Source organism: Pseudophryne corroboree, chromosome 3, assembly GCF_028390025.1.
Source record: "Pseudophryne corroboree isolate aPseCor3 chromosome 3, aPseCor3.hap2, whole genome shotgun sequence".
Lineage (NCBI taxonomy): Eukaryota > Metazoa > Chordata > Amphibia > Anura > Myobatrachidae > Pseudophryne > Pseudophryne corroboree.
The window spans coordinates 279,661,344-279,686,976 of NC_086446.1; the positions used below are offsets into that span (position 1 = coordinate 279,661,344).

At 49.0% G+C, this 25,633-nt stretch overlaps 1 protein-coding gene across 2 annotated transcripts in view; it reads right to left on the reverse strand.

Annotated features, from left to right (window-relative positions):
• Positions 1–25,633, reverse strand: part of SAMD10 (sterile alpha motif domain containing 10) — a 118,866-nt gene that overhangs the window by 49,155 nt on the left and 44,078 nt on the right. For both annotated transcript variants that reach the window (XM_063959200.1, XM_063959201.1), the window contains exon 3: positions 13,039–13,207. In XM_063959200.1, the coding sequence (XP_063815270.1) occupies positions 13,039–13,207 (169 nt within the window). The remainder of the gene's footprint in view (positions 1–13,038; positions 13,208–25,633) is intronic.

Consider the following 25,633-nt stretch of genomic DNA (forward strand, 5'->3'; position numbering starts at 1 on the left):
TCCATCCAGTCAGGTGTCGGCGTTGTCGACAGAGACACCACACTCATTCTCTCCTCCTCCTCCCCCTTAAAGCCTTCTACCTCAGACATGTCGACACACGCGTACCGACACACCACACACTCAGGGAATCCTCTTATCTGAAGACAGTTCCCCCACAAGGCCCTTTGGAGAGACAGAGAGAGAGTATGCCAGCACACACCCCAGCGCTATATGACCCAGGAAAAAACACTATATAAATATATGTTTACCCAGTAGCGCTGTTTGTACATGTATAATTGTGCCAAATTATGTGCCCCCCCTTCTTCAAAACCCTCTTTCACCGTGGATAAGCAGGGGAAAGTCCGGGGAGCTTCCTCTCAGCGCTGTGCTGTGGAGAAAATGGCGCTGATGAGTGCTGAGGGAGAAGCCCCGCCCCCTCGTCGGCGGGCTTCTGTCCCGCTCAAATATACTGAAACTGGCGGGGGCTCATTATATATACAGTGCCCAACTGTATAAATGTCTATTTTTGCCAGAAAGAGGTTTATATGCTGCCCAGGACACCCCCCCTGCGTCCTGCACCCTTACAGTGACTGCCGTGTGTGAGGTGTATGGGAGCAATGGCGCACAGCTTCACCGCTGTGCGTTACCTCAGTGAAGATCATGAAGTCTTCTGCCGCCTTTGAAGTCTTCTTTTCTTCTCATACTCACCCGGCTTCAATCTTCCGGCTCTGTGAGGAGGACGGCGGCGCGGCTCTGGGACGGACGGCGAGACCTACGTACCGATCCCTCTGGAGCTAATGGTGTCCAGTAGCCTAAGAAGCAGAGCCTTGAAACTCACAGAAGTAGGTCTGCTTCTCTCCCCTCAGTCCCTCGATGCAGGGAGTCTGTTGCCAGCAGGCTCCCTGAAAATAAAAAACCTAGCAAAATACTTTCTGACAGGAAACTCAGGAGAGCTCCCTGTAATGCACCCAGTCTCCTCTGGGCACAGTAGTAAACTGAGGTCTGGAGGAGGGGCATAGAGGGAGGAGCCAGTGCACACCCATACCTAAAGTCTTTCTTAAAGTGCCCATGTCTCCTGCGGAGCCCGTCTATCCCCATGGTCCTTACGGAGTCCCCAGCATCCTCTAGGACGTAAGAGAAAGGATTTATTGTTAAACTAAGGGTGAGATACACACCAGCTCACACCACAAACACGCCGTACAACATGGCATTATCAAAAAGTCCAGTCAACGGCATGAACAAAATCAGCAACAGGCTGACCATAACCGAAACACAACCTTTGTGTAACACAAGCAATAACTATTAAACAAGTACTGCAGATAGTGTCCGCATAGGGACGGGCGCCCAGCATCCTCTACGGACTAAGAGAAAAGGATTTACCGGTAGGTATTAAAATCCTATTTTCTCATACGTCCTAGAGGATGCTGGGGATACTTCAATAATCATGGGGTTTATACCAAAGCTCCAGAACGGGCGGGAGAGTGCGGATGACTTTGCAGCACCGATTGACCAAACAAGAGGTCCTCCTCAGCCAGGGTATTAAACTTGTAAAACTTCGCAAAGGTGTTTGATCCCGACCAAGTAGCAGCTCGGCAAAGCTGTAATGACAAGACCCCTCGGCACCCGCCCAGGATGAGCCCACCTTTCTGGTAGAATGGGCCTTCACCGATTTCGGTAACGGCAATCCCGCGTAGAATGAGCCTGCTGAATCGTATTACAGATCCAGCGTGCAATAGTCTGCTTGGAAGCAGGAGCCCCAATCTTGTTGGGAGCCCACAGGACAAACAGAGCCTCTGTTTTCCTAATCTGAGCCGTTCTGGCGACATAGATTTTCAAAGCTCTGACCACATCAAGAGAGTTCGATTCCGCCAAAGGCGTCAGTAGCCACTGGCACCACAATAGGTTGGTTCATGTGAAACGATGAGACCACCTTTAGTAGAAATTGCTGACGAGTTCTCAACTCCGCTCTATCTGCATGGAAGATTAAATAGGGGCTTTCGTGAGACAAAGTCGCCAATTCAGACACCCGCCTTGCGGATGCCAAGGCCAACAGCATGACTACTTTCCATCCAAGTAAGGAATTTCAACTCAACCTTACGTAAAGGTTCAAACCAATGAGATTGCAGCAACTGCAACACCACATTAAGATCCCATGGTGCCACTGGGGGCACAAAGGGAGGTTGGATGTGCAGCACGCCTATCACGAAGGTCCGAACTTCTGGAAGGGAGGCCAATTCTTTCTGAAAGAAAATTGATAAAGCCGAAATTTGTACTTTAATGGAGCCTAACTTTAGGCCCGCATCCACACCTGCATGCAAAAAATGGAGCAAACGCCCCAGCTGAAATTCCTCCGTAGGAGCCTTCTTGGATTCACACCAAGACACATATTTCCTCCAAATACGGTGGTAATGCTTCGCCGTTACTGCTTTTCTAGCCTGAAGTAGTGTGGGAATGACTTCACTGGGAATACCCTTTCAGGCTAGGATTTGGCATTCAACCGCCATGCCGTCAAACGCAGCCGCGGTAAGTCTTGATATACGCACGGTCCTTGCTGTAACAGGTGCTCGGATACCAGGCCCTCCTTGGCCAGTCCGGGACAATGAGTATCGCCTGAACCCTTGTTCTTCTTATGATCTTTATCACCTTTGGAATGAGTGGAAGCAGAGGGAACACATAGACCGACTGAAACACCCACGGTGTCACCAGGGCATCCACCGCTATTGCTTGAGGGTCCCTCTGGAACAATATCTCTGAAGTTTCTCGTTGAGGCGAGACGCCATCGTGTCTATTTGAGGAATTCCCTAACGACTTGTCACTTCTGCAAAGACCTCTTGATGAAGACCCCACTCTCCTGGATGGAGATCGTGTCTGCTGAGGAAATCTGCTTCCCAGTTGTCCACTCCTGGAATGAAAACTGCTGACAGAGCGCTTGCATGTTTCTCTGCCCAGCGAAGAACTTTTGTGGCCTCCGCCATCGCCGCTCTTTGTTCCACCCTGGCGGTTTATGTACGCCACTGCTGTTATGTTGTCTGACTGAATCAAGACGGGCAGACCGTGAAGAAGATGTTCCGCTTGCAGAAGGCCGTTGTAAATGGCCCTTAGTTCCAGAATGTTTATGTGCAGACAAGCTTCCTGGCTTGACCATTTTCCCTGGAAATTTTCCCCATGCGTGACTGCTCCCCAGCCTCGGAGACTTGCATCTGTGGTCACCAGGATCCAATCCTGAATCCCGAACCTGCGTCCCTCTAGGAGGTGAGAACTGTGCAGCCACCACAGGAGAGAGATTCTGGTCCTGGAAGATAGGATTATTTTCCAGTGCATGTGCTGGTGAGACCCGGACCACTTGTCCAACAGGTCCCACTGAAACACCCTGGCATGGAACCTGCCAAACTGAATGACCTCGTAGGCCGCCACCATCTTCCCCAGCAACCGAGTGCATTGAAGAATCGACACTCTTGCCGGTTTCAGAATCTGTTTGACCATGTTCTATAATTCCAGATCCTTTTCCACCGGAAGAAAAACTCTCTGTAATTCTGTATCCAGAATCATACCCAAGAATGACAGCTGTGTTGTCGGAACCAACTGTGATTTTGGCAAGTTTAGGAGCCAACTATGTTGTTGCAAGATTGTCAGGGATAGCGTAACGTTTTTCAGTAATTGCTCCTTGGATCTCGCCTTTATCAGGAGATCGTCCAAGTACGGGATAATTGTGATTCCCTGCTTGCGCAGGAGAACCATCATTTTCGCCATAACCTTGGTGAAAATCCTCGGAGCCGTGGACAGACCGAACGGCAACGTCTGAAATTGGTAATGACAATCCTGAACAGCAAACCTCAGATAAGCCTGATGTGGAGGATATATGGGGACGTGTAAGTAGGCATCCTTTATGTCGACCGACACCATAAAATCCCCCTCCTCCAGACTGGAGATCACTGCTCGGAGAGATTCCATCTAGAATTTGAATTTTTTTAGATAGAAATTGAGGGATTTTAGGTTCAGAATCGGCCTGACTGAGCCATCCGGCTTCGGGACCACGAACAGGCTCTAATAAAAGCTGTAACGGGGGTACCGTGACAATGACTTTGACACAGCTTTAGTATTGCAGCGCATACTACCTCCTTTTCTGCAAGAGAAGCTGGCAAGGCCGATTTGAAAAATCGGTGAGGGGGCACGTCTTGAAACTCCAATTTGTACCCTTGGGCTACTATTTCCAATACCCAATGATCCAGGGCCGAGCGAACCCAGACCTGACTGAAGAGTCGGAGACGTACCCCCACCGGTGCGGACTCCCGCAGAGGAGCCCCAGCGTCATGCGGTGGATTTGGTAGAAGCCGGGGAGGACTTCTGCTCTTGGGAACTTGCCACAGCCTGTGACCTTTTTCCCCTTCCTCTTCCTCTCGCAGCAAGGAAGGAAGACCCTCGTCCTTTTTTGTATTTATTGGGCCGAAAGGACTGCATCTGATAGTGTGGCGTTTTCTTTTGTTGTGCAGGGACATAAGGTAGAGACGATGACTTACCCGCGGTAGCCGTAGATACCAGGTCAGTGAGGCCGTCACCAAACAAGACACCACCTTTATACGGCAGAGACTCCATAGCCTTCTTAGAGTCAGCATCAACATTCCATTGATGAATCCACAATACCCTCCTAGCCGAGATTGCCATGGCATTGGCCCTTGATCCCAAAAGGCCAATATCCCTCGCAGCTTCCTTTAAGATAGGCTGCAGCGTCCCTGATATGACCCAGTGTCAAAAGAACGCTATCCCTGTCCAGGGAATCCATATCAGATGACAAGTTATCTGGCCACTTTTCAATAGCGCTACTCACCCATGCCGATGCAACGGCAGGCCTGAGCAGCGCACCTGTAGCGACATAAAATAAGAATTTACTCACCGGTAATTCTATTTCTCGTAGTCCGTAGTGGATGCTGGGAACTCCGTAAGGACCATGGGGAATAGACGGGCTCCGCAGGAGACTGGGCACTCTAAAAGAAAGATTAGGTACTATCTGGTGTGCACTGGCTCCTCCCTCTATGCCCCTCCTCCAGACCTCAGTTAGGAAAACTGTGCCCGGAAGAGCTGACACAACAAGGAAAGGATTTGGAATCCAGGGTAAGACTCATACCAGCCACACCAATCACACTGTACAACTTGTGATAACCATACCCAGTTAACAGTATGAACAACAACAGAGCCTCCTTGTACGGATGGCTCATAACAATAACCCTTTAGTGAAGCAATAACTATATACATGTATTGCAGAGAGTCCGCACTTGGGACGGGCGCCCAGCATCCACTACGGACTACGAGAAATAGAATTACCGGTGAGTAAATTCTTATTTTCTCTGACGTCCTAGTGGATGCTGGGAACTCCGTAAGGACCATGGGGATTACACCAAAGCTCCCAAACGGGCGGGAGAGTGCGGATGACTCTGCAGCACCGAATCAGCAAACTCAAGGTCCTCCTCAGCCAGGGTATCAAACTTGTAGAATTTTGCAAATGTGTTTGAACCCGACCAAGTAGCAGCTCGGCAAAGCTGCAATGCCGAGACCCCTCGGGCAGCCGCCCAAGAAGAGCCCACCTTCCTTGTGGAATGGGCTTTTACTGATTTTGGATGCGGCAATCCAGCCGCAGAATGAGCCTGCTGAATCGTGTTACAGATCCAGCGAGCAATAGTTTGCTTTGAAGCAGGAGCACCCAGCTTGTTGGGTGCATGCAGGATAAATAGCGAGTCAGTTTTCCTGACTCCAGCCGTCCTGGAAACATAAATTTTCAAAGCCCGGACTACGTCCAGCAACTTGGAATCCTCCAAGTCCCGAGTAGCCGCAGGCACCACAATAGGTTGGTTCAAATGAAACGCTGATACCACCTTTGGGAGAAATTGGGGACGAGTCCTCAATTCTGCCCTGTCCATATGGAAGATCAGATACGGGCTTTTACATGACAAAGCCGCCAATTCTGACACACGCCTAGCTGAAGCTAAGGCTAACAGCATGACCACCTTCCACGTGAGATACTTTAGCTCCACGGTCCTAAGTGGCTCAAACCAGTGTGATTTCAGGAAATCTAACACAACGTTAAGATCCCAAGGTGCCACTGGAGGCACAGAAGGGGGCTGAATATGCAGCACTCCCTTAACAAACGTCTGAACTTCAGGCAGTGAAGCCAGTTCTTTTTGAAAGAAAATAGATAGGGCCGAAATCTGGACCTTTATGGACCCCAATTTTAGGCCCATAGTCACCCCTGACTGTAGGAAGTGCAGAAACCGACCCAGCTGGAATTCCTCTGTTGGGGCCTTCCTGGCCTCACACCAAGCGACATATTTCCGCCAAATGCGGTGATAATGCTTTGCTGTCACATCCTTCCTAGCTTTTATCAGCGTAGGAATCACTTCATCTGGAATGCACTTTTCCATTAGGATCCGGCGTTCAACCGCCATGCCGTCAAACGCAGCCGCGGTAAGTCTTGGAACAGACAGGGCCCCTGCTGTAACAGGTCCTGTCTGAGAGGCAGAGGCCATGGGTCCTCTGTGATCATCTCTTGTAGTTCTGGGTACCAAGTCCTTCTTGGCCAATCCGGAACGATGAGTATTGTTCTCACTCTTCTTTTTCTTATTATTCTCAGTACCTTGGGTATGAGAGGAAGAGGAGGGAACACATATACCGACTGGAACAACCAGGGTGTCACTAGCGCGTCCACAGCTATCGCCTGAGGGTCCCTTGACCTGGCGCAATATCTTTTTAGCTTTTTGTTGAGGCGGGACGCCATCATGTCCACCTGTGGCAGTTCCCATCGATTTGCAACCTGTGTGAAGACTTCTTGATGAAGTCCCCACTCTCCCGGGTGGAGGTCATGCCTGCTGAGGAAGTCTGCTTCCCAGTTGTCCACTCCCGGAATGAACACTGCTGACAGTGCTAGCACGTGATTCTCCGCCCATCGAAGAATCCTTGTGGCTTCTGCCATTGCCATCCTGCTTCTCGTGCCGCCCTGTCGGTTTATATGGGCGACCGCCGTGATGTTGTCTGATTGAATCAGTACTGGGTGGTTTTGAAGCAGGGGCTCTGCTTGACTCATGGCGTTGTAAATGGCCCTTAGTTCCAGTTTATTTATGTGTAGTGAAGTCTCCAGACTTGACCACTGTCCTTGGAAGTTTCTTCCCTGAGTGACTGCCCCCCATCCTCGGAGGCTTGCATCCGTGGTCACCAGGGCCCAGTCCTGTATGCCGAACCTGCGGCCCTCGAGAAGATGAGCACTCTGCAGCCACCACAGCAGAGACACCCTGGCCCTTGGGGACAGGGTGATCAACCGATGCATCTGAAGATGCGATCCGGACCATTTTTCCAACAGATCCCACTGAAAGATCCTTGCATGGAACCTGCCGAAGGGAATTGCTTCGTAAGAAGCCACCATCTTTCCCAGGACTCGCGTGCAGTGATGCACCGACACCTGTTTTGGTTTCAGGAGGTCCCTGACCAGAGATGACAATTCCTGTGCCTTCTCCACCGGGAGAAACACCTTCTTCTGTTCTGTGTCCAGAATCATGCCCAGGAAAAGCAGACGCGTCGCAGGAATCAGCTGCGACTTTGGGATATTCAGAATCCAGCCGTGCTGTTGCAACACTTCCTGAGAGAGTGCTACGCTGACCAACAACTGCTCTCTGGACCTCGCCTTTATGAGGAGATCGTCCAAGTACGGGATAATTGTAACTCCCTTCTTCCGAAGGAGTATCATCATTTCGGCCATTACCTTGGTAAATATTCTCGGTGCCGTGGAGAGACCAAACGGCAACGTCTGGAATTGGTAATGACAGTCCTGTACCACAAACCTGAGGTATTCCTGGTGAGGTGGGTAAATGGGGACATGCAAGTAAGCATCCTTGATGTCCAGCGACACCATAAAATCCCCCTCTTCCAGGCTTGCAATAACCGCCCTGAGCGATTCCATTTTGAACTTGAACTTCTTTATATAAGTGTTCAAGGATTTTAAATTCAGAATGGGTCTCACCGAACCGTCCGGTTTCGGTACCACAAACATTGTGGAATAGTAACCCCTGCCCTGTTGAAGGAGGGGGACCTTGATTATCACCTGCTGGAGGTACAGCTTGTGAATTGCCGCCAGTACTACCTCCCTTTCCCTGGGAGCAGCTGGCAAGGCTGATTTGAGGTAACGGCGAGGGTGAGTCGCCTCGAACTCCAGCTTGTATCCCTGAGATACAATTTGTACCGCCCAGAGATCCACTTGTGAGCGAACCCACTGGTTGCTGAAGTTTCGGAGACGCGCCCCCACCGCACCTGGCTCCGCCTGTGAAGCCCCAACGTCATGCGGTGGACTTAGTGGAAGCAGGGGAGGATTTTTGTTCCTGGGAACTGGCTGCCTGGTGCAGCTTCTTTCCTCTACCCTTGCCTCTGGCCAGAAAGGATGCTCCTCTGACCCGCTTGCCTTTCTGAGGCTGAAAGGACTGCATTTGATAATACGGTGCTTTCTTAGGCTGTGAGGGAACCTGAGGTAAAAAGGTGGACTTCCCAGCAGTTGCTGTGGATACGAGGTCCGAGAGACCGTCCCCAAACAATTCCTCACCCTTATAAGGCAAAACCTCCATGTGTTTTTTAGAATCAGCATCACCTGTCCACTGCCGAGTCCATAATACTCTCCTGGCAGAAATGGACATTGCATTAATTCTAGATGCCAGCAGGCAAATGTCCCTCTGGGCATCCCGCATATATAAGACGACGTCTTTTATATGTTCGATGGTTAGCAAAACAGTATCCCTGTCGAGGGACTCAATGTTGTCTGACAGGGTATCAGTCCATGCTGCTGCAGCCCTACACATCCAGGCTGAAGCAATAGCAGGTCTCAGTAGAGTACCAGAGTGTGTATACACAGACTTCAGGATAGCTTCCTGCTTTCTATCCGCAGGATCCTTTAGGGCGGCCGTATCCTGAGACGGCAGTGCCACCCTTTTAGATAACCGTGTTAGCGCCTTGTCCACCCTAGGGGATGTTTCCCAACGTAACCTATCCGTTGGCGGGAAAGGGTACGCCATCAGTAACCTCTTAGAAATCACTAGTTTCTTATCAGGGGAACTCCAGGCTTCTTCACACAAATCATTTAATTCATCAGATGGGGGAAAAGTCACTGGCTGCTTTTTCTCCCCAAACATAATATCCCTCTTGGTGGTAACCGGGTTAATATCAGAAATGTGCAATACATCTTTCATTGCAGTAATCATGCATCGGATGGCTTTTGTAGACTGTACATTTGTCTCATCCTCATCTACACTGGAGTCAGACTCCGTGTCGACATCTGTGTCTACCATCAGAGCTAGCGGGCGTTTATGAGCCCCTGACAGCTTCTGAGTCGCCTGGGCAGGCGCGGGCTGAGACCCCGGCTGTCCCAAGGCTGCTGCGTCATCGAACCTTTTATGTAAGGAGTTGACACTGTCGGTTAAGACCTTCCACATATCCATCCAATCAGGTGTCGGCCCCGTCGGGGGCGACATCACACTTATCTGCCCCTGCTCCGCCTCCACGTAACCCTCCTCATCAAACATGTCGACACAGCCGTACCGACACACCGCACACACACAGGGAATGCTCAGACTGAGGACAGGACCCCACAAAGTCCTTTGGGGAGACAGAGAGAGAGTATGCCAGCACACACCACAGCGCTATATAACACAGGGATTTACACTATAAAAAGTGATTTACCCAATAGCTGCTTAAATATCTTATTTGCGCCTAAATTTATGTGCCCCCCCTCTCTTTTTTACCCTTCTTGTATCAGGATACTGCAGGGGAGAGCCTGGGGAGCTGCTTTCAGCGGAGCTGTGAAGTGAAAATGGCGCTGGTGTGCTGAGGAAGAAGGCCCCGTCCCCTCAGTGGCGGGCTTCTGTCCCGCGTTTTATGTACTTAATGGCGGGTTTTTTTACACATATACAGTTTTCAGACTGTATTATGTGTATTTTATGCCAAAAGGTATTATAATTGCTGCCCAGGGCACCCCCCCCCCAGCGCCCTGCACCCTACAGTGACCGGAGTGTGTGGTGTGCTGTGGGAGCAATGGCGCATAGCTGCAGTGCTGTGCGCTACCTTAATGAAGACAGGAGTCTTCTGCCGCCGATTTCATCGCTTCTCTTCTGTCTTCTGGCTCTGCAAGGGGGACGGCGGCACGGCTCTAGGAACGGACGATCGAGGTCAGGCCCTGTGTTCGAACCCTCTGGAGCTAATGGTGTCCAGTAGCCTAAGAAGCACAAGCTAGCTGCAAGCAGGTAGGTTTGCTTCTCTCCCTTCAGTCCCACGTCGCAGTGAGTCTGTTGCCAGCAGATCTCACTGAAAATAAAAAACCTAACAAATACTTTCTTTTCTAGCAAGCTCAGGAGAGCCCACTAGGAGCACCCAGCTCTGGCCGGGCACAGATTCTAACTGAGGTCTGGAGGAGGGGCATAGAGGGAGGAGCCAGTGCACACCAGATAGTACCTAATCTTTCTTTTAGAGTGGCCGGTCTCCTGCGGAGCCCGTCTATTCCCCATGGTCCTTACGGAGTTCCCAGCATCCACTAGGACGTCAGAGAAATGGATTTTAGTGTATTTTCCTGCTTACGATCCGCAGGATCCTTTAGGGCTGCCGTGTCAGGAGTTGGAAGCGCCACCTTTTTGGACAGACGTGATAGAGCTTTGTCCACCGTGGGGGTTGACTCCCACTTTTCCCTGTCCCCAGAGGGGAACGGATATGCCACCGGAATTCTCCTGGTAACCTGTAACTTCTTGTCAGGATTTTCCCAAGCTTTTTCAAAAAGAGCGTACAGTTCATGAGAGGGAGGAAACGTCACCTCAGGTTTCTTTCCCTTAAACCTACAGACCATAGTATCAGGAACAGCAGGGTCTTCCGTGATATGTAATACGTCTTTTATCACCACAATCATGTACTGAATGCTCTTAGCCAGTTTAGGATTCAATCTGGCATCACTATAGTCGACACTGGAATCAGAGTCCATGTCGGTATCTGTATCCGCTATCTGGGTAAATGAACGCTTCTGTGACCCCGAGGGAGTCTGAACTTGTGATAATGCATCCTCCATGGATTTTCTCCATGTCTCGTTCTGAGACTCAGATTTATCTAATCTCTTATTTAATCGAGCCACATTTGCATTCAAAACACTCAAACCATTTCCCCAATCAGCCATCGGCGGTGCCGACACGGTCACTCCACAGACTTTTCTGTCCCCACTCCAGCCTCCTCCTGGGAAGAGCACTCAGCCTCAGACATGTCGACACACATGTACCGACACCCGCAACCACACTGGCCTATAGGGGACAGACCCACAGTAAAGCCTGTCAGAGAAACACAGAGGGAGTTTGCCAGCTCACAGCCCAGCGCCTATCCCGGTACTGAAACTTATACACAATGCCTTAGACCTGTAGGCGCTTTTATAATTATTAAAACAGCACCAAATTTACTGTGCCCCCCCCCCCCCCCGTTTTGCACCCTGTTACTTGGACAGTAGTGTAGGAGGCCAGGACCAGCGTTTCTGCAGCTCTGTGAAGAGAAAATGGCGCCGATTAGAGCTGTGAGGGCTAAGCCACGCCCCCTTAATGGCGCGCTTCAGTCCCGCTAATTTTCATATTCTTTATACTGGCGGGGGTCTGGATATAGTGCCAACGCACTGTATTCCTCTTTTGCCAGGTATTTATGAGGTATTATGCTGCCCAGGGCGCCCCCCTGCGCCCTGCACCCTGTAGTGCCGCTGTGTGTGTGGGAGCACGGCCGCTGCGTGGTACCTCAAAGACACTGAAGTCTTCTGCCGTCACTGAAGTCTTCTAATCTTCTTTTACTCACCCGTCATCTGACTTCTGGCTCTGCAAGGGGGGTGACGGCGCGGCTCCGGGAATGAGCATCTAGGCGTACCTAGCGATCAGACCCTATGGAGCTAATGGTGTCCCGTAGCCTAAGAAGCAGAGCCTTGAAACTCACAGAAGTATGTCTGCTTCTCCACACTCAGTCCCACGATGCAGGGAGCCTGTTGCCAGCAGGTCTCCCTGAAAATAATAAACCTAACATAAAGTCTTTTTTAGAGAAACTCAGTAGAGCTCCCCTGTGTGTGACCAGTCTCCCTGGGCACAGAATCTAACTGGAGTCTGGAGGAGGGGCATAGAGGGAGGAGCCAGTTCACACCCATTTAAAGTCTTAAAGTGCCCATGTCTCCTGCGGATCCCGTCTATACCACATGGTTCTTGAAGTATCCCCAGCATCCTCTAAGACGTATGAGAAATGAGAAGGTATTTTCAAGCCCAGTTTGTGCAGTCAGAGGAATATTCAGACCCAGGACCTCAGATTTGTCAATAGAATGTAAGTAAATTATTCATTTTGTGGACTGAGGAAACAGTTCAAAGGCTTTAGGAAAATGTAACCTGCATATTAATTAATACGCCCAAAAGCCATCTCCTGATTAACTCCTTCGTATAGAGCATGATGCTTTTCTCTGAAAACTATCACTGCTTATTGAACCTAATCCTGACTATACGGGGTGTCGTTTTGCGGCAGTTTATCAAATGTATCATTCCGGGACAGCTGCATGATACGCCCTTGTGCTTCCTGACTCTCCTCTCTAAAGCTCCTGTGATGATGAATCTTCTCTCCTTTCTATAGCTTCTAATTCTCCCCTCTTCCTCCTAGGCTTATTTTGGCCTTTGTTACTCTCCCTCTCATCTTCATCTCAGCCTCTATGTCCTAGAGTGGATTTCTCTCTCTCCCTCTCTTTACTTTATCCGCTCTGCACATTAAGACTTTGATTCTGTGCAGCCTCGGGATACAGATCTCACAGTGTGAGCTGGTGCATGTCTGCTGGGATTTAGAGCAGTCAGATGATTCTCACTACTCCCTGCTGTATATTGCTCTGGCCCCAGGACACAGAACAGTGCAGCCCATGACTCTACCTTGCTACTTCTTCCTATAAATGTAGTGACTAGAGGATTCTGGTACTCGGCAGACTGATAAACATGGCAAAATACACAGGACACAATATAATATACGAGTGTCATACACAGAGGGGCATGGCAAGGCTACCTGTTATGGCATGGTGGGAGAAGGCCTCAACATAAGTGAGATAGTTGTGTGGACAATGTTTCTTCAGCCATTTGCACACATCTTGCTGGGTCCACAGGACTACAGGTTTAGTGAGGCAGCTGAAGGATGGACTGGTGTGATAAATACCGTATTGATCACTTGGTCGGACCTGCATCGGGAACAAAGCTGGAATTACTTATTGGAAAAGTACAGCACCAGGCATGCATAGGTAATGTGTGGGTCTCCAGCTGCAAGTCACAGGAATGCTCCATTTCTGGTTCCACCTGGAGGGCCACACATTGCTTGTCTGCAGACAACACCTACCCCATTCTAAGCACTGCAGCGTCACCTTCTTTAATGCACCTTTATTTGTAACCACTCTGTAAAAATACATGAGAGTATACAGATGGGTCCATGTTTATCTTGACCTTTAATAGGATTAACTGAGACTGGGCAGTCGGACTTAATCCCCTGCTGTAATGACTTAATCCCCGGCTGTATTGTTCTCTGTATTGTATTGCAGCTGAGAACAATAGATGAAGGGTTTATGTTAATAAACCATGTTGTGCCTAGGCGCAGCAAACTAGCCAAGATAACCGTGGACCCATCTGTACCGCTAACTTGATGCTGACCCATTACATGCAAAGCAGTATGCTATACAGCACTTACTGCCTGTTTGATGGCACAGGTCTACAAAGTACACATCACTGCACAAGGGGCCTGGTTCAGATGTGGTTGGATTGAGCATCGCTGCTGCTTACTTGGAAGCAGCAGCGATGCTCAGACATGTTAATGCAGCAGGGGGCATCTGGTATAAGTAGACACCTCCTGCATACATGTGTGATCCAGTGCTGCGTCCAACGATGCAGCATTGGATTATTTGCAACACCATTGGCTGGTTGCGTGACCCATGAGGTCACGCAGGTCGGCTGCTGTGGCTCTGTCCAAGAAGCGAGGAATTCTCTATCGGACAAAAGAGACACTGGCCTTGGCACTCCCACTGAAGTCTTGCTGCCATTGCCGCCACCTCACCACCCCCAAACGGCTGCAGACTGTAAATCACACGTCAGCGGACGTACGGTGTCTGACGATGCAGGACCTGTACTGCACATGCGCAAAGTGCAGAACATCGCAGCTTTGCATTATTTTTTGGGGGAAGGTAGGCATTGGGACCTGAAGTAGTAATTTCTGAACAGATCTGTAACCAGTACCTTGATATTCAATCCCATGGAGCAGAACACATTTTTAAATCATCTCCTGTATATTCCCGCCTCTCCATACACCCAGATCTCCGAGGTATACAGATCTACATACGGAAAACTTATTTCAACCCCTGCTCTGTACCCTAATCTTTCATCCTTGCACAAAAACGGCATTTCAGTAAATCATTTCCTATACAGCACTAGACAATCAAAAAATATATGTGCTGCACTGCAAATTAACAAATCATTTACGGCCCAGCAATGTACATTAATATATATTCTGTATAGTAAGAAAAAAAATATTGTATAGAACTGCAAATCCGTACATCATCCACTGCACAGCACTGCATCCTTCTAATGTACTGTAGCTGGCTGCTTCCCAATATTTACTTCACATCATCATCCACTCAGTACTGCACATTCATAAATCATCTCCTGTACAGCATCGCATACACTAATATATCATCTCCTGTACAGCACTGCACACTCATATCATCTCCTGTACAGCATCGCACACACTCATATATCATATATTGTACAGCACCACACACTCATATATATCATCTCCTGTACAGCTCCGCACACTCATATCACCTATTGTACAGCATCGCACACACTCATATATCATCTCCTGTACAGCACCGCACACTCATATATCATCTCTTGTACAGCATCGCACACACTCATATATCATCTATTGTACAGCACTGCACACTCATATATCATCTGCTGTACAGCACCAGACTCTCACAAATCATCTCCTGTACAGCATCTCACAGAGATCATCTTCTGTACAGCATTGCACACTCGTATATCATCTCCTGTGCAGCACCACACACTCATATATCATCTCCTGTACAGCACCACACACTCATATATCATCTCCTGTACAGCACTGCACACTCATATATCATCTCCTGTACAGCACCGCACACTCATATATCATCTCCTGTACAGCACCGCACACTCATATCATCTATTGTACAGCATCGCACACACTAATATATCATCTCCTGTACAGCACTGCACACTCATATATCATCTATTGTACAGCACTGCACACTCATATATCATCTCCTGTGCAGCACCACACACTAATATATCATCTCCTGTACAGCACCGCACACTCATATCATCTATTGTACAGTATCGCACACACTAATATATAATCTCCTGTACAGCATCGCACACTCTCCTGTACAGCATCGCACACACTAATATATCATCTCCTGTACAGCACCGCACACTCATATATCATCTCCTGTACAGCATCGCACACATTCATATATCATCTATTGTACAGCACTGCACACTCATATATCATCTATTGTACAGCACTGCACACTCATATATCATCTCCTGTACAGCACCACACACTCATATATCATCTATTGTACAGCATCGCACACACTAATATATCATCTCCTGTACAGCACCGCACACTCATATCATCTATTGTACAGCACTGCACACTCATATATCATCTATTGTACAGCACTGCACACTCATATATCATCTCCTGTACAGCACTGCACACTCATATCATCTATTGTACAGCATCGCACACACTAATATATCATCTCCTGTACAGCACTGCACTCATATCATCTATTGTACAGCACTGCACACTCATATATCATCTCCTGTACAGCATCGCACACACTAATATATCATCTCCTGTACAGCACCGCACACTCATATATCATCTCCTGTACAGCACCGCACACTCATATATCATCTCCTGTACAGCACTGCACACTCATATATCATCTCCTCTACAGCACCGCACACTCATATATCATCTCCTGTACAGCACCGCACACTCATATCATCTATTGTACAGCACTGCACACTCATATATCATCTATTGTACAGCACTGCACATTCATATATCATCTCCTGTACAGCACTGCACACACTAATATATCATCTCCTGTACAGCACCGCACACTTACATATCATCTCCTGTACAGCACCGCACACTCATATATCATCTCCTGTACAGCACTGCACACTCATATCATCTATTGTACAGCATCGCACACACTAATATATCATCTCCTGTACAGCACTGCACACTCATATATCATCTATTGTACAGCACTGCACACTCATATATCATCTCCTGTACAGCATCGCACACACTAATATATAATCTCCTGTACAGCACCACACACTCATATATCATCTCCTGTACAGCATCGCACTCATATATCATCTCCTGTACAGCACTGCACACTCATATATCATCTATTGTACAGCACTGCACACTCATATATCATCTCCTGTACAGCACCAGACTCCCAGAAATCATCTCCTGTACAGCATCGCACCTAGATCATCTCCTGCACTGTACTCAACACTCATAAATCATCTCCAAGACCTTGAAAAATCTTATCCTTCAGTATGCTGCACACTCATGAGTTGTATCCTGCATTGTATGGGTATGGGACTCAAGGTCGACACCATATAGATCGACACCCATTGGTCGACAGTGCGTAGGTCAACACTAGAAATAGGTCGACATGAACAAGGTATTTTTCTGGGTGTCGTTTTCTCCGTCAAGTGACCGGGAACCCCAATTAGTGCACCGTGTCCCATTGCATGGCTTGCTTCGCTCGCGATGCTTTGGGCAAGGACAGGTTACTACAGTGACGTGCGGTGAGGTCATTGCCTGGGGAGGCACTGATATATATATATATATATAGTGGTCGAAGTGGAAATTTTGAAGTGGGGGTATGCAAAAGTCATGGATGCAATTATGCGCGCTCCAGAAAAGGGGGCGTGGTCACCCAATAGGGGGCGTGTCCAGTGTAGTAGAACCCCTTATACTATCTAGTACTGGTGCCCCTTTCATCTTACAGCACACGGTATGAGCCGAAATTCACATTGTAGCACACTGAATGAGCCGACATTCACATTGTAGCACACTGAATGAGCCGACATTCACATTGTAGCACACTGAATGAGCTGAAATTCACCTTGTAGCACACTGAATGAGCCGAAATTCACATTGTAGCACACTAAATGAGCCGAAATTCACATTGTAGCACATCGAATGAGCAGACATTCACATTGTAGCACACTGAATGAGCCGAAATTCACATTGTAGCACACTGAATGAGCTGAAATTCACATTGTAGCACACTGAATGAGCCGAAATTCACATTATAGCACACTGAATGAGCCGACAGTCACATTTTAGCACACTGAATGAGCTGAAATTCACATTGTAGCACACTGAATGAGCCGACAGTCACATTATAGCACACTGAATGAGCCGAAATTCACATTGTAGCACACTGAATGAGCCGAAATTCTCATTGTAGCACACTGAATGAGCCGAAATTCACGTTGTAGCACACTGAATGAGCCGACAGTCACATTGTAGCACACTGAATGAGCCGACAGTCACATTGTAGCACACTGAATGAGCCGAAATTCACATTGTAGCACACTCAATGAGCCGAAATTCACATTATAGCACACTCAATGAGCCGACATTCACATTGTAGCACACTCAATGAGCCGAAATTCACATTGTAGCACACCGAATGAGCCGAAATTCACATTGTAGCACACTGAATGAGCCGAAATTCACATTGTAGCACACTGAATGAGCCGACATTCACATTGTAGCACACTCAATGAGCCGAAATTCACATTGTAGCACACTGAATGAGCCGACATTCACATTGTAGCACACTGAATGAGCCGAAATTCACATTGTAGCACACTGAATGAGCCGACATTCACATTGTAGCACACTGAATGAGCCGACATTCACATTGTAGCACACTGAATGAGCCGAAATTCACATTGTAGCACACTGAATGAGTCGACAGTCACATTGTAGCACACTGAATGAGTCGACAGTCACATTGTAGCACACTGAATGAGCTGAAAATAAGATTTTACTTACCGATAAATCTATTTCTCGGAGTCCGTAGTGGATGCTGGGGTTCCTGAAAGGACCATGGGGAATAGCGGCTCCGCAGGAGACAGGGCACAAAAAGTAAAGCTTTTTCAGATCAGGTGGTGTGCACTGGCTCCTCCCCCTATGACCCTCCTCCAGACTCCAGTTAGGTACTGTGCCCGGACGAGCGTACACAATAAGGGAGGATTTTGAATCCCGGGTAAGACTCATACCAGCCACACCAATCACACCGTACAACCTGTGATCTAAACCCAGTTAACAGTATGATAACAGCGGAGCCTCTGAAAGATGGCTTCCTTCAACAATAACCCGAATTAGTTAACAATAACTATGTACAATTTATGCAGATAATCCGCACTTGGGATGGGCGCCCAGCATCCACTACGGACTCCGAGAAATAGATTTATCGGTAAGTAAAATCTTATTTTCTCTATCGTCCTAGTGGATGCTGGGGTTCCTGAAAGGACCATGGGGATTATACCAAAGCTCCCAAACGGGCGGGAGAGTGCGGATGACTCTGCAGCACCGAATGAGAGAACTCCAGGTCCTCCTTAGCCAGAGTATCAAATTTGTAAAATTTTACAAACGTGTTCTCCCCTGACCACGTAGCTGCTCGGCAAAGTTGTAATGCCGAGACCCCTCGGGCAGCCGCCCAAGATGAGCCCACCTTCCTTGTGGAGTGGGCCTTTACAGATTTAGGCTGTGGCAGGCCTGCCACAGAATGTGCAAGTTGGATTGTGCTACAGATCCAACGAGCAATCGTCTGCTTAGACGCAGGAGCACCCATCTTGTTGGGTGCATACAATATAAACAACGAGTCAGATTTTCTGACTCCAGCTGTCCTTGCAATATATATTTTTAATGCTCTGACAACGTCCAGTAACTTGGAGTCCTCCAAGTCACTTGTAGCCGCAGGCACTACAATAGGCTGGTTCAGATGAAATGCTGACACCACCTTAGGGAGAAAATGCGGACGAGTCCGCAGTTCTGCCCTGTCCGAATGGAAAATCAGATATGGGCTTTTGTAAGATAAAGCTGCCAGTTCTGATACTCTCCTGGCAGAAGCCAGGGCTAGAAGCATGGTCACTTTCCAAGTGAGATATTTCAAATCCACCTTTTTTAGTGGTTCAAACCAATGAGATTTTAGAAAGTCCAAAACCACATTGAGATCCCACGGTGCCACTGGAGGCACCACAGGAGGCTGTATATGCAGCACTCCCTTAACAAAGGTCTGGACTTCAGGGACTGAAGCCAATTCTTTTTGAAAGAAAATCGACAGGGCCGAAATTTGAACCTTAATAGATCCCAATTTGAGACCCATAGACAATCCTGATTGCAGGAAATGTAGGAATCGACCCAGTTGAAATTCCTCCGTCGGAGCACTCCGATCTTCGCACCACGCAACATATTTTCGCCAAATTCGGTGATAATGTTGCACGGTTACTTCCTTCCTTGCTTTAATCAAAGTAGGAATGACTTCTTCCGGCATGCCTTTTTCCTTTAGGATCCGGCGTTCAACCGCCATGCCGTCAAACGCAGCCGCGGTAAGTCTTGAAACAGACAGGGACCCTGCTGAAGCAAGTCCCTCCTTAGAGGTAGAGGCCACGGATCTTCCGTGATCATCTCTTGAAGTTCCGGGTCCCAAGTCCTTCTTGGCCAATCCGGAACCACTAGTATCGTTCTTACGCCTCTTTGCCGTATAATTCTCAATACTTTTGGTATGAGAGGCAGAGGAGGAAACACATACACCGACTGGTACACCCAAGGCGTTACCAGCGCGTCCACAGCTATTGCCTGCGGATCTCTTGACCTGGCGCAATACCTGTCCAGTTTTTTGTTGAGGCGAGACGCCATCATGTCCACCATTGGTCTTTCCCAACGGGTTACCAGCATGTGGAAGACTTCTGGATGAAGTCCCCACTCTCCCGGGTGAAGATCGTGTCTGCTGAGGAAGTCTGCTTCCCAGTTGTCCACTCCCGGGATGAACACTGCTGACAGTGCTATCACATGATTCTCTGCCCAGCGAAGAATCCTTGCAGCTTCTGCCATTGCACTCCTGCTTCTTGTGCCGCCCTGTCTGTTCACATGGGCGACTGCCGTGATGTTGTCCGACTGGATCAACACCGGTTTTCCCTGAAGCAGAGGTTCTGCCTGGCTTAGAGCATTGTATATTGCTCTTAGTTCCAGAATGTTTATGTGAAGAGACGTTTCCAGGCTCGTCCATACTCCCTGGAAGTTTCTTCCTTGTGTGACTGCTCCCCAGCCTCTCAGGCTGGCGTCCGTGGTCACCAGGATCCAATCCTGTATGCCGAATCTGCGGCCCTCCAATAGATGAGGACTCTGCAACCACCACAGAAGAGACACCCTTGTCCTTGGAGACAGGGTTATCCGTAGGTGCATCTGAAGATTGACCATTTGTCCAACAGATCCCTTTGGAAAATTCTTGCGTGGAATCTGCCGAATGGAATTGCTTCGTAAGAAGCCACCATTTTTCCCAGGACTCTTGTGCATTGATGTACAGACACCTTTCCTGGTTTTAGGAGGTTCCTGACAAGGTCGGATAACTCCTTGGCTTTTTCCTCCGGGAGAAAAACCTTTTTCTGAACCGTGTCCAGAATCATCCCTAGGAACAGCAGACGAGTTGTCGGCATTAACTGGGATTTTGGAATATTCAGAATCCACCCGTGCTGTTTTAGCACTTCTTGAGACAGTGCTAATCCCATCTCTAGCTGTTCTCTGGACCTCGCCCTTATTAGGAGATCGTCCAAGTATGGGATAATTAATATGCCTTTTCTTCGAAGAAGAATCATCATCTCGGCCATTACCTTTGTAAAGATCCGAGGTGCCGTGGACAATCCGAACGGCAGCGTCTGAAACTGATAGTGACAGTTTTGTACAACGAACCTGAGGTACCCCTGGTGTGAGGGGTAAATTGGAACGTGGAGATATACGCATCCTTGATGTCCAAGGATACCATAAAGTCCCCCTCTTCCAGGTTCGCTATCACTGCTCTGAGTGACTCCATCTTGAACTTGAACTTCTTTATGTACAGGTTCAAGGACTTCAGATTTAGAATAGGCCTTACCGAGCCATCCGGCTTCGGTACCACAAAAAGAGTGGAATAATACCCCTTCCCTTGTTGTAGAAGAGGTACCTTGACTATCACCTGCTGAGAGTACAGCTTGTGAATGGCTTCCAAAACCGTCTCCCTTTCGGAGGGGGACGTTGGTAAAGCAGACTTCAGGAAACGGCGAGGTGGATCTGTCTCTAATTCCAACCTGTACCCTTGAGATATTATCTGCAGGATCCAGGGATCTACCTGCGAGTGAGCCCACTGCGCGCTGTAATTTTTGAGACGACCGCCCACCGTCCCCGAGTCCGCTTGAGAAGCCCCAGCGTCATGCTGAGGCTTTTGTAGAAGCCGGGGAGGGCTTCTGTTCCTGGGAAGGAGCTGCGTGTTGCTGTCTCTTCCCTCGACCTCTGCCTCGTGGCAGATATGAATAGCCCTTTGTTCTCTTATTTTTAAAGGAACGAAAGGGCTGCGTTTGAAAAGTCGGTGCCTTTTTCTGTTGGGGAGTGACTTGAGGTAGAAAGGTGGATTTCCCGGCTGTAGCCGTGGCCACCAAATCTGATAGACCGACTCCAAATAACTCCTCCCCTTTATACGGCAAAACTTCCATATGCCGTTTTGAATCCGCATCGCCTGTCCACTGTCGCGTCCATAAAGCTCTTCTGGCCGAAATGGACATAGCACTTACCCGTGATGCCAGTGTGCAGATATCCCTCTGTGCATCACGCATATAAAGAAATGCATCCTTTATTTGTTCTAACGACAGTAAAATATTGTCCCTGTCCAGGGTATCAATATTTTCAATCAGGGACTCTGACCAAACTACCCCAGCACTGCCCATCCAGGCAGTCGCTACAGCTGGTCGTAGTATAACACCTGCATGTGTGTATATACTTTTTTGGATATTTTCCATCCTCCTATCTGATGGATCTTTAAGTGCGGCCGTCTCAGGAGAGGGTAACGCCACTTGTTTAGATAAGCGTGTTAGCGCCTTGTCCACCCTAGGAGGTGTTTCCCAGCGCTCCCTAACCTCTGGCGGGAAAGGGTATAATGCCAATAATTTCTTTGAAATTATCAGCTTTTTATCAGGGGCAACCCACGCTTCATTACACACGTCATTTAATTCTTCTGATTCAGGAAAAACTATAGGTAGTTTTTTCATACCCCACATAATACCCTGTTTAGTGGTACCTGTAGTATCAGCTAAATGTAACGCCTCCTTCATTGCCAAAATCATATAACGTGTGGCCCTACTGGAAAATACGGTTGAATCGTCACCGTCACCACTGGAGTCAGTGCCTGCGTCTGGGTCTGTGTCGACCGACTGAGGCAAAGGGCGTTTCACAGCCCCTGACGGTGTTTGAGTCGCCTGGACAGGCACTAATTGATTGTCCGGCCGCCTCATGTCGTCAAACGACTGCTTTAGCGTGTTGACACTATCCCGTAGTTCCATAAATAAAGGCATCCATTCTGGTGTCGACTCCCTAGGGGGTGACATCCTCATATTTGGCAATTGCTCCGCCTCCACACCAATATCGTCCTCATACATGTCGACACACACGTACCGACACACAGCAGACACACAGGGAATGCTCCTAACGAAGACAGGACCCACTAGCCCTTTGGGGAGACAGAGGGAGAGTTTGCCAGCACACACCAAAAGCGCTATATATATATCAGGGATAGCCTTATAATAAGTGCTCCCTTATAGCTGCTTTGTAATATCAAAATATCGCCATAAATTTGCCCCCCCCCTCTCTGTTTTACCCTGTTTCTGTAGTGCAGTGCAGGGGAGAGACTTGGGAGCCGTCCTGACCAGCGGAGCTGTGAGAGGAAATGGCGCCGTGTGCTGAGGAGATAGGCCCCGCCCCTTTTCTGGCGGGCTCGTCTCCCGCTATTTAGAAAAATCAGGCAGGGGTTAAATATCTCCATATAGCCTCTAGGGGCTATATGTGAGGTATTTTTAGCCTTTATAGGTATTCATTTGCCTCCCAGGGCGCCCCCCTCCCAGCGCCCTGCACCCTCAGTGACTGCCGTGTGAAGTGTGCTGAGAGGAAAATGGCGCACAGCTGCAGTGCTGTGCGCTACCTTTAGAAGACTGCAGGAGTCTTCAGCCGCCGATTCTGGACCTCTTCATGTTTCAGCATCTGCAAGGGGGCCGGCGGCGCGGCTCCGGTGACCATCCAGGCTGTACCTGTGATCGTCCCTCTGGAGCTTGATGTCCAGTAGCCAAGAAGCCAATCCATCCTGCACGCAGGTGAGTTGACTCCTTCTCCCCTCAGTCCCTCGCTGCAGTGATCCTGTTGCCAGCAGGAATCACTGTAAAATAAAAAACCTAGCTAAACTTTTTCTAAGCAGCTCTTTAGGAGAGCCACCTAGATTGCACCCTTCTCGGCCGGGCACAAAAATCTAACTGGAGTCTGGAGGAGGGTCATAGGGGGAGGAGCCAGTGCACACCACCTGATCTGAAAAAGCTTTACTTTTTGTGCCCTGTCTCCTGCGGAGCCGCTATTCCCCATGGTCCTTTCAGGAACCCCAGCATCCACTAGGACGATAGAGAAATTGTGATAGCAGGGACAGCCAGAGTGACGACAGGGAGAAGAGTGATGACAGGGAGAGAGAGTGACGACAGTGACAGCAGGGAGAGAGAGAATGACGACAGTGACAGCAGGGAGAGAGAGAGTGACGACAGGGAGAGAGAGTGACGACAGGGAGAGACAGTGTGACAGTAGGGACAGGGACAGTAACGACAGGGAGAGAGGGTGACAGCAGGTGAACATTACCTGACTCATTTGTTGTTGCTGGTGGCGGTGGTGAGCGGTGAGCGGCTGGCGGCGGTGAGCGGCTCTGCATTCTACACAGCCGCCGGCCACCGAGCAGGGGCTTCTGTCTGAGAGAGGGCGGAGGAGGAGATCACCGGGCACCGCTCAATTCACGCTGGGTCTGTGGCTTCCCACCGCTGTCGCTGTGCACATTAGCCAGCGATTGGGCCAGCGGGGGGGACATGGAACACACTTTGGCTAGTAGGGGGAGGGGGGGACATGGCACACACTTTAGCTAGTAGGGGGAGGGGGGGACATGGCACACACTCTAGCTAGTAGGGGGAGGGGGGGACGTGGCACACACTCTAGCTAGTAGGGGGGGGGGTGATGAGCGGGGTCGGAGAGGATAAGTCATATAGCGGTGATGAGCGGGGGGGGGAGATGAGCGGGGGGAGATGCTCGGGGACGGAGAGGACAGTAAGTCACATAGTGGTGATGAGGGGGGTGATGAGCGGCGCCGGTGCTGAGCGGGGACGGGGGAGATGGTAAGTTACATAGCGCAGCGGTGATGACTGGGGAAAGGGGGGTGATGAGCGGGGACGGAGGAGATGATGTCACATAGCGCAGCGGTGATGACCTGGATGGTGATGAGCGGGGACGGAGAGGTCACATAGCGCAGCGGTGATGACGGGGGGAGAGGAGAGATGAGCGGCGCTGGCGCTGGATGGGGAGATGATAAGTCAGATAGCGGTGATGAGCGGGTCAGGGGAGCAGAGGCCACCAGGGTCTCACATGAGGAAGTGCAGAGCGTCTAGCTGGCCATCGGTAGGCTGGTCCACAGGGTGACCTCAAATTCTGGTGCCCAATCATATCTGCAGCAGTGACAGGGGCGTGCTTTCATATGGGCTGAAAGCACGCCCCTGTCACTGAGGCACTCATACTAGTGCCGCTTATCATGCGTTTTGTAATGGGCTTTTACAGCCCTGTCCTTGGCCCCGCCCCCTGACCGCCCCCCACATCCGGCCTTTTGTCATTATCCGCAGGAGGCACCACTCTCTGTGCCTCCAAAACAAATTGTAACCTGTTTTAAAGTGTAAAAATCATTACAATAATATAAAGCATATACTTAGGACACAGAATATGTGTATGTGTCATAAGTATCTTCTTTATATTATTGTAATCATTAATGACAAGGGAGAATGACAGGGGAGGCACTGCCTCCCCTGACTGCACGTCCCTGGGTTACTATTCCCAATCGTAGTCCATGTGGATCGTAAAGTATGAAAAAGTCCAACCAAAAAAAAATTGTGAAAAACTCATGTCAACCTTTTTGCATGTTGACCTTGTTCATGTCGACCTAATGGCTGTGTCGACATATCCACTGTCGACCAATGGGTGTCGACCTAGGGTCCGGATACCCACTGTACTACCTACTTACAAATCATCTCCCTGACTATGAAACATCATCCCTTGCACTAAACACTCATGAATCATATCCTGCACATACTATACATGAATCATTCTTCTCCTACACAGCATTTCACATTGATAAGTCATCTCCTGTACAGCACCATGCCTTGATAAATTGTCTTCTACACATCACTGCACAGTCATAGATAATTTT